The sequence below is a fragment of the Hyla sarda genome (assembly GCF_029499605.1).
Source record: "Hyla sarda isolate aHylSar1 chromosome 1 unlocalized genomic scaffold, aHylSar1.hap1 SUPER_1_unloc_1, whole genome shotgun sequence".
Lineage (NCBI taxonomy): Eukaryota > Metazoa > Chordata > Amphibia > Anura > Hylidae > Hyla > Hyla sarda.
The window spans coordinates 1,090,360-1,105,231 of record NW_026607570.1 but is presented as its reverse complement, the minus strand read 5'-3'; the positions used below and the strand labels follow the sequence as shown (position 1 = coordinate 1,105,231).

The 14,872-nt window shown below is 45.6% G+C and overlaps 1 protein-coding gene across 1 annotated transcript; it reads right to left on the bottom strand.

Moving 5' to 3' along the window:
• Positions 1–5,966: 5,966 nt before the first annotated feature.
• Positions 5,967–6,903, bottom strand: LOC130297905 (DNA damage-regulated autophagy modulator protein 1-like). Its single transcript, XM_056550754.1, has 2 exons — positions 6,754–6,903; positions 5,967–6,667 (listed from the first exon to the last, which is right to left on the bottom strand). Exons 1-2 carry the CDS (start codon positions 6,876–6,878, stop codon positions 6,067–6,069), a joined length of 726 nt encoding a protein of 241 aa, XP_056406729.1. The 5' UTR covers positions 6,879–6,903; the 3' UTR covers positions 5,967–6,066.
• Between the last annotated feature and the right edge of the window lie 7,969 nt (positions 6,904–14,872).

The following is a 14,872-nucleotide window of genomic DNA, read 5'->3' as shown; positions in this document are numbered from 1 at the left end:
TCGGGGGGAACGTCTTCCAAAGCATGCTTTTCTATGTATTGGAGAACAGAGTTCTCTAGAATAGCTTGCTTTGGCTGAGGGAGTAGTTTTGTTAACACAAATTTTCTTGGAGGAAGGGACGTAAACTCTATTTTGCAACCTGACTGGATAACATCCAGTACCCAGGGATCTTGGATTTCTTTCATCCAAGCTGGAAGAAATAAACTTAAACGACCTCCTACCGGAGGGGGATCGGTAGATGACTTCTCTACCTGACATAGAAGGGAAGGGAGAGGGGAAACGTTGGTGGGTTCTAGAGGAGAGTCACAGCTCGGCTTTTCGATCTTTACCGCGGCCACGGCCCCCTCCACGCTTCTGGTTGGACTGGCGCTTTTGGGATCTGGAAGAGCCCTGGTACCTCCCTCCCCTTGCTCTGCCCTTACCCCGAAAGGATTGGACAGGTAAGGATTTTCCTTTTCTTTCCGCATATCCTTCCATGATGCGGTCTAATTCGGACCCAAAAAGCCAATTGGGCTCAAGAGGCATACCACAAAGATTAAATTTGGAGGTATTGTCCGCCATCCAGGGGCGTAACCATAAGGGGCGCCTACTAGCTGAAGAGAGTCCCATAGACTTGGCCGCAAGCTTGAGGTGCTGTTGGGTCGATTCACAGAGAAAGTCCACTCCTAGAAGCAGTGTTTTAAAACTGTCCAGGATATCTTCCCTGGCAACATTTCCCTCAATCTCGGACTGGATCCGAAGAACTCTATCCTTCACGAATTCAGCAACTTCGTTAGAAGCGATAGCCACAGTAGCAGAAGCTGAAGCCGCAGTGTAACTGCGCCTCAATAATGAGTCCACCTTTCTATCAAGGGGATCCTGAAGGTTGCTTCCATCGTCCGCTGGAACAAGGACCCTCCTAGATAGTCTATTGACCGCCATGTCGACCTTAGGTGGAGGGACCCAGGAATCTAATTCAGCCTCCGGCAATGGGTACACTGAGGGTATCATCTACCTTGAAAACCCAAGGTTCCCTAGCGGTGGATGTTGAGGCTTCCCCCTGATCAACATCCTGGTCCCCTGACCGGATGGATCTAAGTAATCTCTGAATTTTCTCTATTGGAAAAAGTGGTTGAGAGACTACTTCTTCTACAGATAGCTCCGACTGATCTCCCACTGACATGGCGGGGCCTTCTACAACCGAAGGAGGGCTAGATGAGGTTCTAGGCCTTTTGGGAGCTAAGGAACTCTTTATTTCTGAGATAGAATTGCCCATAAACTCTTTCATCCATACAAACATGTCATGGACAGTGGGCTCCGCAGGGTTAGCAGGTGGACGACACCCAGGACACCTATTATACTCATAGGCATCCGGTAGCGGGGTGCCGCAATCAGCACATGTCAAATGACGCTTCTTAGAGGCGGATTTGCGACCTCCAGACAAATGATCACTCAAGGAAGGAGTAGACATTGTCTAAGAGAAAAGAAATCAAAGGGTTAGAAACAATTCTACCTAACCCTGTTGCAGCGCAACCTACAAATAAATACCTATTAGGTAAATAGTTTTGCTCTATCAAAGAACACTCAAGGTATAGCAGAGGTTTAACCAGTGCAAGTACTCCAGCTAGGGTAGCAGCAAGAGACACACTAATGGTCCAGCTGCTTTTTATAGGGGAATGGGCGCCTAGATTTAAGTTAAGCCCTGCCCCCTACAGGATGTGATGTACAATACCGAACAAAACATCCAATTCATGGAGAAATGCAGATTATACAGGATGTGATCCTTCCCACCCTTGGAAGGGGCACATGCACAACAGGATTTGCGAAAAATCCTAGAAATTAAGGTAATCTGCGCTAGAAGCGCAGACGCCGGACCGGAAGTCGTCAGACGACGCACTTCCGGTCCACAGAGCTGCCGCAGAGATGGGGCGACACGGACAGCGCTGCCAAATAAGGTAAGGGCGGACTTAGCCCAAACAGTGAGGCATCAGCGGACCCCTAACAGTTAGGAGGGGCGCACAGAGCTGCTCACACCACTCTCGCAACTTCGGTCAGAGACCGAAGTCGCGGACCGCTGAGCTTGGGACAGAACGCTGTCCCGCAGTAGAAAAAGATAAGAAAACACATATATATATATAAAAAAACCTCTCCCCTAAGACTTGGGAAGGGAGAGGGATCCATGCAGGCTCTGCTAAAAAGCAGCAGAGCCTGCACCGTCCTGCTGTCCGCACAGGACAGAAAAAAAGGTATGTGGCCTAAGGGAGGAGGCCTTATATGGGGTACTAATTAAATGTTTAATTACTTGGGCGGAATTAAAAATTCCACCTTCCTGCCAGCTTCACAGGGGCAGAACACCCCACTTGTGCTGCTGGTTAGGACGTAAGGGAATTGTATATTTTGACGCAAAGTGCTCTGCAGGCGCATAACATGGCTCAGAAGGGAGAGTGTACCATATACATTTGAGGCCTAAAGTCACAGCAGTTCTGACATAAACATAAAAAAAACACCCACATGTGACCCCATTTTGAAAACTACATCCCTCACGTACAGTAACAAGGGGTATAGTGAGCCTTAACATCCCACAAGTGTTTGACAAATTGGAGGTGAAAATAAAAAAAATTAAACATTTTTTTACTAAAATGCAGATGTTACCCCAATTTTATCATTTTCCCAAGGGGTAATAGGAGAAAAAGCCCTGCAAAATTTGTAACCCCATTTCTTCTGAGTCAGAAAATACCCCACATGTGGATGTAAAGTGCTCTGCGGGTGAACTACAGGGCTCAGAAGAGAAGGAGCGCCATTGGGCTTTTGGAGAGAGAATCTGGCTGAAATTGAAGGTCATGTGAGTTTAGGCCTCCATGGTGCCGGAACAGTGACCCCCCCCCCCTACATCTGACCCCATTTTGGAAACTACACCCCTAATAAGAGGTGCAGTGAGAATTTACACCTCACAGGTGTTTGATAGATTTTTTGAGCAGTGGTCTGTGAAAATGAAAAATGAAAATTTTTCATTTGTACAGCCCACTGTTCCAAAGATCTGTCAAGTGCCAGTGGGGTTTAACATACACATATGAGGTATTTCCTTACTCGAGAGAAATTGGGCTACAAATTTTGGGGGGCTCTTTCTCCTATTACCCCTTGTAAAAATTCAAAAACTGGGTCTACAAGAACATGCAAGTGTAAAAATATTGAGATTTTGAATTTCCTCCTTCACTTTGCTGCTATTCCTGTGAAACACCTAAAGAGTTAACACACTTACTGAATGTCATTTTGAATACTTTGAGGGGTGCAGTTTTTATAATGGGGTCATTTGTGGGGTATTTCTAATATGAAGGCCCTTCAAATCCACTTCAAAACTGAACTGGTCCCTGAAAAATTCCGATTTTGAAAAGTTTGTGAAAAATTGGAAAATTGCTTCTGATCTTTTTTACCCTCTGATGTTTTCCAAAAGTAAAAACATCTCAACTTTATGATGCAAATATATAGTAGACATATTGTATTTGTAAATCAATATATAATTTATTTGGAATGTCTGATTTCCTTACAAGCAGAGAGCTTCAAAGTTAGAAAACTGCAAAATTTTCAATTTTTTCATCGAATTTTGGAATTTTTCCACCAAGAAATGATGCAAGTATCGACAAAAATTTACCACTAACATAAAGTAGAATATGTCACGAAAAAACAATGTCAGAATCAGAATGAAAAGTAAAAACATCCCAGAGTTATTAATACTTAAAGTGACAGTGATCAGAATTGCAAAAAATGCTCCCGTTCTTAGGGTTATAATGGGCTCCGTCCCCAAGGAGTTAAGAGGGAAAAACATGATATATATTTAACCCCAACCTAAATGTACCTTATTTTTATTTTCTACCTAAGGTACATAAAGACCGAAAAAAAATACATCAGAGGAACTTCCTTTTGGAGGCAATTAACCCCTTCCCGACCTATGACATACCTGTAAAAGGTGTTCCCGACCCATGACATACAGGTACGTCATGAACATTTTTGCCGCTACTCGCGGCATCCCGCAGCGCCCGGAAAGATGGTGGCTATCACTGATATCCAGCCATCTTACCATGTGACCATGGGGGGTTTCATCCCCCACCCCCCCCCCCAGCGATCGCTGCTATCAGCTGGTCAAATCTGACTAGCTGATAGCAGCGTTTCGCTATCAGAATTCTTAGCAGCGCGGTGTGTGAGTCCCGATCACGGGGAGCGGGACACACACCGCTCTGCTAAGTGTCCCTGACCTGTCCCCCGGCGTCACTTACCCGTCCGAGCAGTGTCCCGAGCGGTCCCGGCGCGAGCGGCGTCCTCCATGCGGTCCCGGCGGCGCTGCGTCCCGGAGGTGAGTTTCAAAACTGGGAGTTTCAAAACTGCAACTCCCAGCATGCCCAGACAGCCTTTGGCTTTCTGGGCATGCTGGGAGTTGTAGTTTTGCAACATCTGGAGGTCCTCAGTTTGGAGACCACTGTATAATGGTCTCCAATCTGTGCTCTTCCAGATGTTGCAAAACTACAAATCTCAGCATGCTCAGTCTGTCCAAGCATGCTGGGAGTTGTAGTTCTCTAACATCTGGAAGAGCACAGATTGGAGACCATTATACAGTGGTCTCCAAACTGTGGACCTCCAGATGTTGCAAAACTACAACTCCCAGCATGCCCAGACTGCCCAAGCATACTGGAAGTTGTAGTTCGGCAACATCTGATCCTTCAGATATTGCCGAACTACAACTTCCAGCATGCCTGGGCAGTCTGGGCATGCTGGGAGTTGTAGTTTTGCAACAACTGGAGGCACACTAGTTGGGAAACATTGTCCGTTTCCTACCTCAGTGCCTCCAGCTGTTGCAATTGTTGCAAAACTATAACTCCCAGCATGCACTGACAGACCATGCATGCTGGGAGTTGTAGTTTTGCAACAGCTGGAGGCACACTGGTTTGGAAACACTAAGTTTGGTTGCAAAACACTTGAAAGTTTATTACTTAACTTAGTGTTTCCAAACCAGTGTTCCTCCAGCTGTTGCAAAACTACAACTCCCAGCATGCACGGACAGCCAAAGGGCATGCTCAGAGTTTGCAACAGCTGGATGTTTGCCCCCTCCCCCCAATGTGAATGTACAGGGTACACTTACATGGGCGGAGGTTTACAGTGAGTGCTGCAAGTTTGAGATGGCGCAAATTTTGCGCTGCAGCTCAAACTTCCAGCGTCAAACTTGCTGTGAACCTCTGCCCATGTGACTGTACCCTAAAAACACTACACTACACTAACACTAACCTAAAATAAAAAGTAAAAAACACTACATATACACATACCCCTACACAGCCCCCCTCCCCCCAAAAAATGAAAAACATCTGGTACGCTACTGTTTCCAAAACGGAGCCTCCAGCTGTTGCAAAATAATAACTCCCAGTATTGCCGGACAGCCATTGACTGTCCAGGCATGCTGGGAGTTTTGCAACAGCTGGAGGCACCCTGTTTGGGAATCATTGGCATAGAATACCCCTATGTCCACCCCTATGCAAATCCCTAATTCAGGCCTCAAATGCGCATGGCGCTCTCTCACTTTGGAGCCCTGTCGTATTTCAGGGCAACAGTTTTGGGACACAACTGTACAAAACAAAAGAGGGGGGGGGGCCTGGATGATGACGAAGGCCGAAGTGGTCTTCAACCTGCGGACCTCCAGAGGTTTCAAAACTACAACACCCAGCATGCCCAGACAGCTGATGGCTGTCTGGGCATGCTGGGAGTTGTAGTTTTACAACATCTGGCGGTCCGCAAGTTGAAGACCACTGAAAAGGGATTGACAGGCGGAGAGATCACTCGAGTATAAGCCGAGGGGGGCGTTTTCAGCACGAAAAATGGTGCTGAAAAACTCGGCTTATACTCGAGTATATACGGTAGGTATTACACGTCACACACAAATATTTTTTTTTTATGTTTTTTATTTTTTTTGTATAGGTAATATTACCAGCTCATATTATTTTTTTGTATAGGTAATATCACCAGCTCATATTATTTTTTTTATGGTTTTCCCGTGTCCTGTGCAGTATCTCTCCCAGAAGTCCACTTGATGGCCCACGTGGTGGTCTACACCCCGAAGTCATCAATTCTTACTCTAAGAGAGAGTTTGCAGCTGTTCCTGGAGACGGTTAACATTAACCTCTGCATGGTGGAATAATAGGTCACGATGTTTATCAGGATCAGTAGAAGCATCACCCACTCGATGATTATGGTGGTGATTTCACGGATCTCGTCCCAGTCTTCATCATCATAGAATAATTCCTGTAATGTTTTATATCCAAAGTAGAAAATTGCGCAGGTAAAAGTCAGGCCACAGCAGGTGCATCTACTATGGCGGATGACTTTGTTTGCTCCTGGTAATTTATACATCTGGATGGACTGCCCAAGGTAGTATAAGGCTTCACATGTAATGGAAATTATCGTGCTGACAAAGTGTATCCTGGGATATTCTTCGGGGGACAATACATGCATGACAGCTGTACCAAAACAGGAGGCCCACACAATGGCCAGCAGGATCCTCTGGATCAGGACCTGATGACCCCTGAACTCTTCAGTATGCATAACCATATACTTATAAATAAGAAAGGTTAGTACCAAAGTGCCAATGGACGTCCCTATGAAACCAATTCTCAATAATATGTTTTCGGGAAAGAAATTTACCACGTCACTGTGAAGGAAAAGAAACCAATGTTATTGTGGATATTTCCTCACTCCCAACCCATGAAATAAGAATCTTGTGCTTGTTTATCTTACCTGATGTGCATCAGTGGCGAGGCGGCATGGCCGAGGACGATCGTCACGATGTAGCTGGTGGCAAGCCAGGCCGCACACCAAAACGCCAACAGAAGGGGGACGAACCCCAAACCTTTTAGCTCCATCTCAGTCAAGAAGAAGAAATAGAAGTTGCTAATCGCACTGTACAAATCTACAGAATGAAGGCTCGGGCGGCTGTCAGTGGAATGTCAGGACTCCAGCTGTCTATGACATCACATGTCTGATGTCACGATGACTGCTTGTTTCTTAGAGCTGCCATGATTTAGTATCTGCTATGGACATAACCTGATGTTTCTACTATGGACCTTACAGACCCCAGAACCCAAGTAATTAGTGCAGGGGCTCCATTTTGATCATCTCATATTTCACATTATTTGAGTTCCAGGGCTCGGATACATTTGCACCCTCTATAGCAGTGGTCTCTAAGCTGTGAACCCCCAACCGCTGCAAAACCACAACTCCCAGCATGCCCGGACAGCAACTTTGCATAAGGAAATAGTCTAATTAAACTTTTCTTATATATAGACTCCCCGACATCTCCAAGGATAAGCATCTAAGGGTCTCGTTCGATCTTAATGTTATACCTTTTTTCAATAAGATCGATGATTCCGAAATGTATGAATATAGGAATAATTCCATATAAGATACAAAAAGTTAGCATCCTCCATTTCTGGAAAAGTTTCTGAGTTGCCCAAAGCAACCAATCAGATTGCTTCCTTCCTTTTTCAGAGGTCTTTTAAAAAATGAAAGAAGCAATCTGATTGGTTGCTATGGGCAACTGCATAACTCTTCCTCTACACTGGTTTTGATGAATCTCCCCCATAGAGAGAGATTTATCAAAACCTGACCAGTGGAAAAGCTGCTGAGATGCCCATAGCAACCAATCAGATTGCTTCTTTTATTCTTGAAAAAGCCTATGAAAAATGAAAGAAGCGATCTGATTGGTTGCTATGGGCAACTCAGAAACTTTTCCTCTGGACAGGTTTTGGGTTTTGATAAATCTTCCTCTATGGGGGAGATTCAGCAAAACCAGTGCAGAGGAAGAGTTGTGCTGTTGCCCATAGCAACCAATCAGATTGCTTCTTTCATTTTTGAAAAGGCCTCTGAAAAATGAAGGAAGCAATCTGATTGGTTGCTATGGGCAACTCAGAAACTTTTCCATGAAAGTAAAGTTTAACCACAACCAGGGGCGGATCCAGAGTCTAGTCTCGGGAGGGGCACTATTAGAGAATTTTGTATTGGCGGACAGAAAATAAGGTGTTTCTTAACCCCTTAAGGACGCAACCCTTTTTCACCTTAAGGACTGGGCCCTTTTTCGCAATTCTGACCACCGTCACTTTACGAATTAATAACGCGAAAACACTTTTACCGAATATTCTGATTCTGAGATTGTTTTTTCGTGACATATTCTATTTTATTTTGGTGGTACATTTTAGGCGTTACTTGCATCCTTTTTGGTGAAAAATCTCCAAATTTAATGAAAATTTTGAAAATTTTGCATTTTTCTAACTTTGAAGCTCTCTACTTGTAAGGAAAATTGATATTCACAATAAATTTTATTTTTCTTCACAAGTACAATATGTTCACTTTATGTTGGCATCATAAAATGGACATATTTTTGCTTTTTTTTTAAAATTAGAGGGCTTCAAAGTAGAGAAGCAATTTTCAAAAATTTCCTGAAAATTGCTAAATCTGAAGGGACAGATGTTACAGAACTACAACTATTTAAAAAAAAAAAAAAAAAACGTATAGGGTTCCCCGTATTTTCATTCTCAGCACAATACCATCCAAACAGCAACAGCCTGACGTTACCAGGGTGGGCGGGGACCATTGTTACTGGCCCTCCCCAGCCTAAATAACGCCAGCCTGTTACCGCCTAGGCCCAGGAGCACCATTTTTGACGCTTCGGGCCTGTTGGTACCGGCTCTTTCCGGCACCCCTGTGGCGGTGGGTATCGGGGTAATAATTGGGGGTTAGCGCTAGCTGTTTTTGGGGCTAGCGCTAAGCCCTGGCTTAGTAATGGATTCAGTCAATAAGACAAGCTTCCACTACTAACCCTGAAAATTCATTAAAAAAAACACATTGGAAAAATTATTTTATTTAACCCCTTAAGGACGCAGGACGTAAATGTACGTCCTGGTGAGGTGGTACTTAACGCACCAGGACGTACATTTACGTCCTGTGCATAACCGCGGGCATCGGAGCGATGCCCGTGTCATGCGCGGCTGATCCCGGCTGCTGATCGCAGCCAGGGACCCGCCGACAATGGCCGACGCCCGAGATCTCGCGGGCGTCTGCCATTAACCCCTCAGGTGCCGGGATCAATACAGATCCCGGCATCTGCGGCAGTGCGCGATTTAAATGAACGATCGGATCGCCCGCAGCGCTGCTGCGGGGATCCGATCATTCAGAGCGCCGGACGGAGGTCCCCTCTCCTTCCTCTGTCCGGCTCCCGGCGTCTCCTGCTCTGGTCTGTGATCGAGCAGACCAGAGCAGGAGATGACCGATAATACTGATCTGTTCTATGTCCTATACATAGAACAGATCAGTATTAGCAATCATGGTATTGCTATGAATAGTCCCCTATGGGGACTATTCAAGTGTAAAAAAAAATGTAAAAAAATGTAAAAGTAAAAGTAAAAAAAAAGTGAAAAATCCCCTCCCCCAATAAAAAAGTAAAACGTCCGTTTTTTCCTATTTTACCCCCAAAAAGCGTAAAAAAACATTTTTTATAGACATATTTGGTATCGCCGCGTGCGTAAATGTCCGAACTATTAAAATAAAATGTCAATGATCCCGTACGGTGAACGGCGTGAATTAAAAAAAAAAAAAAGTCCATAATTCCTACTTTTTTAATACATTGTATTAAAAAAAATTATAAAAAATGTATTAAAAGTTTTTTATATGCAAATGTGGTGTAAAAAAAAGTACAGATCATGGCGCAAAAAATGAGTACCCATACCGCCGCTTATACGGAAAAATAAAAAAGTTAGAGGTCATCAAAATAAAGGGATTATAAACGTACTAATTTGGTTAAAAAGTTTGTGATTTTTTTTAAGCGCAACAATAATGTAAAAGTATATAATAATGGGTATCATTTTAACCGTATTGACCCTCAGAATAAAGAACACACTTCATTTTTACCAGAAATTGTACGGCGTGAAAACGAAACCTTCCAAAATTAGCAAAATTGCGTTTTTCGTTTTAATTTCCCCACAAAAATAGTGTTTTTTGGTTGCGCCATACATTTTATGATATAATGAGTGATGTCATTACAAAGAACAACTGGTCGCGCAAAAAACAAGCCCTCATACTAGTCTGTGGATGAAAATATAAAAGAGTTATGATTTTTAGAAGGCGAGGAGGAAAAAATGAAAACGTAAAAATTAAATTGTCTGAGTCCTTAAGGCCAAAATGGGCTGAGTCCTTAAGGGGTTAAGGACCGAGGGTTTTTCAGTTTTTGCTATTTCGTTTTTTCCTCCTTGCCTTTAAAAAAATAATAACTCTTTCAATTTTGCACCTAAAAATCCATATGATGGCTTATTTTTTGCGCCACCTATTCTACTTTTTAATTACGTCAGTCATTTTGCCCAAAAATCTACGGCGAAATGGAAAAAAAAATCATTGTGAGACAAAATTGAAAAAAAACCCGCTGTTTTGTAACTTTTGGTGGCTTCCGTTTCTACGTAGTACATTTTTTGGTAAAAATGACACCTTATCTTTATTCTGTAGGTCCATACGATTAAAATAATACCCTACTTATATAGGTTTGATTTTGTCGTACTTCTGGAAAAAGTCATAACTACCGTATTTATCGGTGTATAACACGCACCCCCATTTTAACAGGGAAATTTAAGTAAAAAAAATAAAATGTAAAATAAATGACTTGGACTAAATGCCACACCATCCCCCCAACTTTGTTTTCTTCTGCACCTCAGTTTGGTCCCGTCCCCTCCAGTGCCACATCATTCCTTCCCTTTTATCAGTTCCTGTGCCACATTTACCCCTCTCATCGCCACCCCCCATATCTCATCATCTCCCCATGTCTCATCATTCCCCCCTCATCATCCCCCACCCTGTCTCATCATTTCCCCCTGTCTTATCCCCCCTCATCATTTCCCCCCTCTTCCCCCCTCTCATCATTTCCCCCTGTCTTATCCCCCCTCATCATTTCCCCCCTCTTCCCCCCTCTCATCATTTCCCCCTGCCTCATCCCCCATCATTCTTCCCTCTCATCATTTCCCCCTGTCTCATCCCCCATCATCCCCCCTCATCATTTCCCCCTGTCTCATCCCCCCTCATCCCCTCATCATTTCCCCCTGTCTCATCCCCCCCATCATTTCCCCCTGCCTCATCCCCCCATCACCCCCCCCCTCATCATTTCCCCCTGTCTCATCCCCCCATCATCCCCCCTCATCATTTCCCCCTGTCTCATCCCCCCTCATCCCCCCATCATTTCCCCCTGTCTCATCCCCCCATCATCCCCCCTCATCATTTCCCCCTGTCTCATCCCCCCTCATCATTTCCCCCTGTCTCATCCCCCTGTCTCATCCCCCCATCATTTCCCCCTGTCTCATCCCCCCATCATCCCCCCCATCATTTCCCCCTGTCTCATCCCCCCTCATCCCCCCATCATTTCCCCCTGTCTCATCCCCCCATCATCCCCCCTCATCATTTCCCCCTGTCTCATCCCCCTGTCTCATCCCCCCATCATTTCCCCCTGTCTCATCCCCCCATCATCCCCCCTCATCCCCCCATCATTTCCCCCTGTCTCATCCCCCATCATTCTTCCCTCTCATCATTTCGCCCTGTCTCATCCCCCCTCATCATTTCCCCGTCTCATTATCCCCCCATCATGTTCCTCCTATGGCATTCAGTGGTCTTCAACCTGCGGACCTCCAGATGTTGCAAAACTACAACTCCCAGCATGCCCGGACAGCCAACTGCTGTCCGGGCATGCTGGGAGTTGTAGTTTTGCAACATCTGGAGGTCCACAGGTTGAAGACCACTCTTCCCCTTTCCTTACTTGTCTGCACTTCGGCTGTCTTGCGGGGTCAGTGAAGCAGATGAGTTACGTCCTCTCCCGGCTCCTCTGCACGGCATCACGGAGGTCACTTTTTGGCGGCGACTACAGGAAATAAAGTGATGCCGCACAGAGCAGCCGGCAGAGGACGTAACTCATCTGCTTCACTGACCCCGCAAGACCCTCCGCCTGACCTGACCTGACGAAGCGCAGACAGGTAAGGAAAATAAACGAAACTATAAAAAGCAGGGAAAGCGGGAATGATGAGGGAGGGGGGAGGGAGGGAAAATGAAAAGTAAAACTCACTTGTTTTCTCCTGCACTATCCACAGGAACTGATGGATAGTGCGGGAGACGCTAATTAAAAGGTAGCGCAGATCCGGACAAGGTAGGGCTCATTTTAATCAGCATCTCCCGCACTATCCACCACACCAGTACCTGTGGATAGTGCGGGAGAAAACAAGTGACAGTGCGGGGAGGAGACACCGCTGGTCACTGATTTAAAGTAGCCACGGTCGTGCTGTTAATACTTAACAAGCAGACGCTGCTGCGGCCGCTTTAAATCAGGGACCAGAAGACTTATCGGCGTATAACACGCAGGAAGACTTGTTGCCTTAAATGTAAGTTTTAAAAGTGCGTGTTATACGCCGATAAATATGGTACATGCAGGAAAATTAATGCGTTTAAAATTATCATCTTGTGACCCCTATAACTTTTTTATTTTTGCGCATATGGGGCCGTATGAGGGCTCAATTTTTGCGCCGTGATCTGAAGTTTTAAGCGGTACCATTTTTGCATTGATAGGACTTATTGATCACTTTTTACTAATTTTTTCATGATATAAAAAGTGACCAAAAATTCACTATTTTGGATTTTGGAATTTTTTTTGCACGTACACCATTGACCATGCGGTTTAATTAACGATATATTTTTATAATTCAGATATTTCCGCACGCGGCGATACCACATATGTTTATTTTTATTTACACAGTGTTTTTTTTTATGGGAAAAGGGGGGCGATTCAAACTTTTAATAGGGAAGGGGTTAAATGATCTTTATTCACTTTTTTTCCCCACTTTTTTTTTTGCAGTGTTATAGCTCCCATAGGGACCTATAACACTGCACACACTGATCTATTACATTGATCACTGGTTTCTCATAGGAAACCAGTGATCGATGATTCTGCCGCTTGACTGCTCATGCCTTGATCTCGGGCACTGAGCAGTCATTCGGCGATCGGACAGCGAGGAGGCAGATAGGGAGCCTCCTGCTGTCCTGTAAGCTGTTCGGGATGCCGCGATTTCGCCGCGGCTATCCTGAACAGCCCACTGAGCTAACCGGCATACTTTCACTTTCACTTTAGACGCGGCGTTCAACTTTGAACGCCAAGTCTAAAGGATTAATAGCGCGCGGCACCGCGATCAATGCCGTGCGCTATTAGCCACGGCCCAACCCGCTATTATAGATCGGGAGCGGACACATGACGTTCCAGTACGTCATGTGTCCTTATGGAGTTAACTTACTAAGGGGTGACTAGGGTATTACTAGGGAAGCGGACCCTGACAGGGACTGTGACTTTGGGGCCCCCCCAAACAAGGCACAGTATGAAATACGTGCCAGGACACCACAAACCCCCTTACTTAAAACAAGTAGACCCCGACGCCTGTCCCCTAAGGCAGAGGGACTAGGACAAGGACAGAATTATTAAAGAGTCTATACATCCTGACAACATTTTCTTTTAATTTGCCTAGTATTCTTACTAAACAATTATGAAGCTATCTAACATTTAGTCTCTAGCTCCTTAGACATCTTTATAGCTCTTTCTATACATTTATGAGGCTAACTAGACGTTGATAAAGCTCACTAGACATTGGATGAAGCTGTCTAACATTTAGTCTCAAGCTCCCTGGATTTTTATACAGAGCTCTCTATACATTTAGTCTCAAGCTGTCTAGACATTTTTGAAAACTCACCACATTTTCTTTTGTTTTGCCACGATCAGTCACCTGTTAGTACACAAAAGTTATATTTGCTTGCCTGAGGCTATCTACCAATAAGTTTAGCCACCAGGGTCTATTGGCTACACGCTTCTTACCTCTAGAACACAACAGTATAACTGTAACGATGCCGGCTGGCAGGAGGTGGATCCTCTGTGCCAGAGAGGGATTGGCGTGGACCGTGCTAGTGGACCGGTTCTAAGTCACTACTGGTTTTCACCAGAGCCCGCCGCAAAGCGGGATGGTCTTGCTGCGGCGGTAGTGACCAGGTCGTATCCACTAGCAACGGCTCAACCTCTCTGACTGCTGAAGATAGGCGAGGTACAAGGGAGTAGACAGAAGCAAGGTCGGACGTAGCAGAAGGTCGGGGCAGGCAGCAAGGATCGTAGTCAGGGGCAACGGCAGGAGGTCTGGAACACGGGCTAGGAACAAACAAGGGAACGCTTTCACTAGGCACAAGGGCAACAAGATCCGGCCAGGGAGTGCAGGGGAAGTGAGGTATAAGTAGGGAGTGCACAGGTGGAAACAAATCAAGCTAATTGGGAAGATTGGGCCAGGCACCATCATTGGTGCACTGGCCCTTTAAATCAAGAGAGCTGGCGCGCGCGCGCCCTAGAGAGCGGAGCCGCGCGCGCCAGAGCATGACAGCCGGGGACCGGGATAGGTAAGTGACCTGGGATGCGATTCGCGAGCGGGCGCGTCCCGCTGTGCGAATCGCATCCCCAACGGCCATGACAGTGCAGCGCTCCCGGTCAGCGGGACTGACCGGGGCGCTGCAGGGAGAGAGACGCCGTGAGCGCTCCGGGGAGGAACGGGGACCCAGAGCGCTCGGCGTAACAGTACCCCCCCCCTTGGGTCTCCCCCTCTTCTTGGGGCCAAAGAACCTGAGGACCAAAAACTCAATTTTTTCGTGATGAGGTCCGATGCACATTAGGAGGGTTTCCGTGCGGTAACGCACGGCACAGTCCAATCTTTCATTGTTAACACAATTGATGTAGAGGGGTCTGGCGAGACTGGTCACAGGGACGTTGAACCTGTAGATAAGAGAGGCCAAAAAAAAATTTCCTGCAGATCCGGAA

Coding starts and splice junctions, on each gene's coding strand:
- LOC130297905 (XM_056550754.1), bottom strand. CDS start 6,878: ATGGAGCTAAAAGGTTTGGGGTTCGTCCCCCTTCTGTTGGCGTTTTGG. Junction 6,668..6,753: donor TCGCCACTGATGCACATCAG/GTAAGATAAACA, acceptor TTTCCTTCACAG/TGACGTGGTAAATTTCTTTC.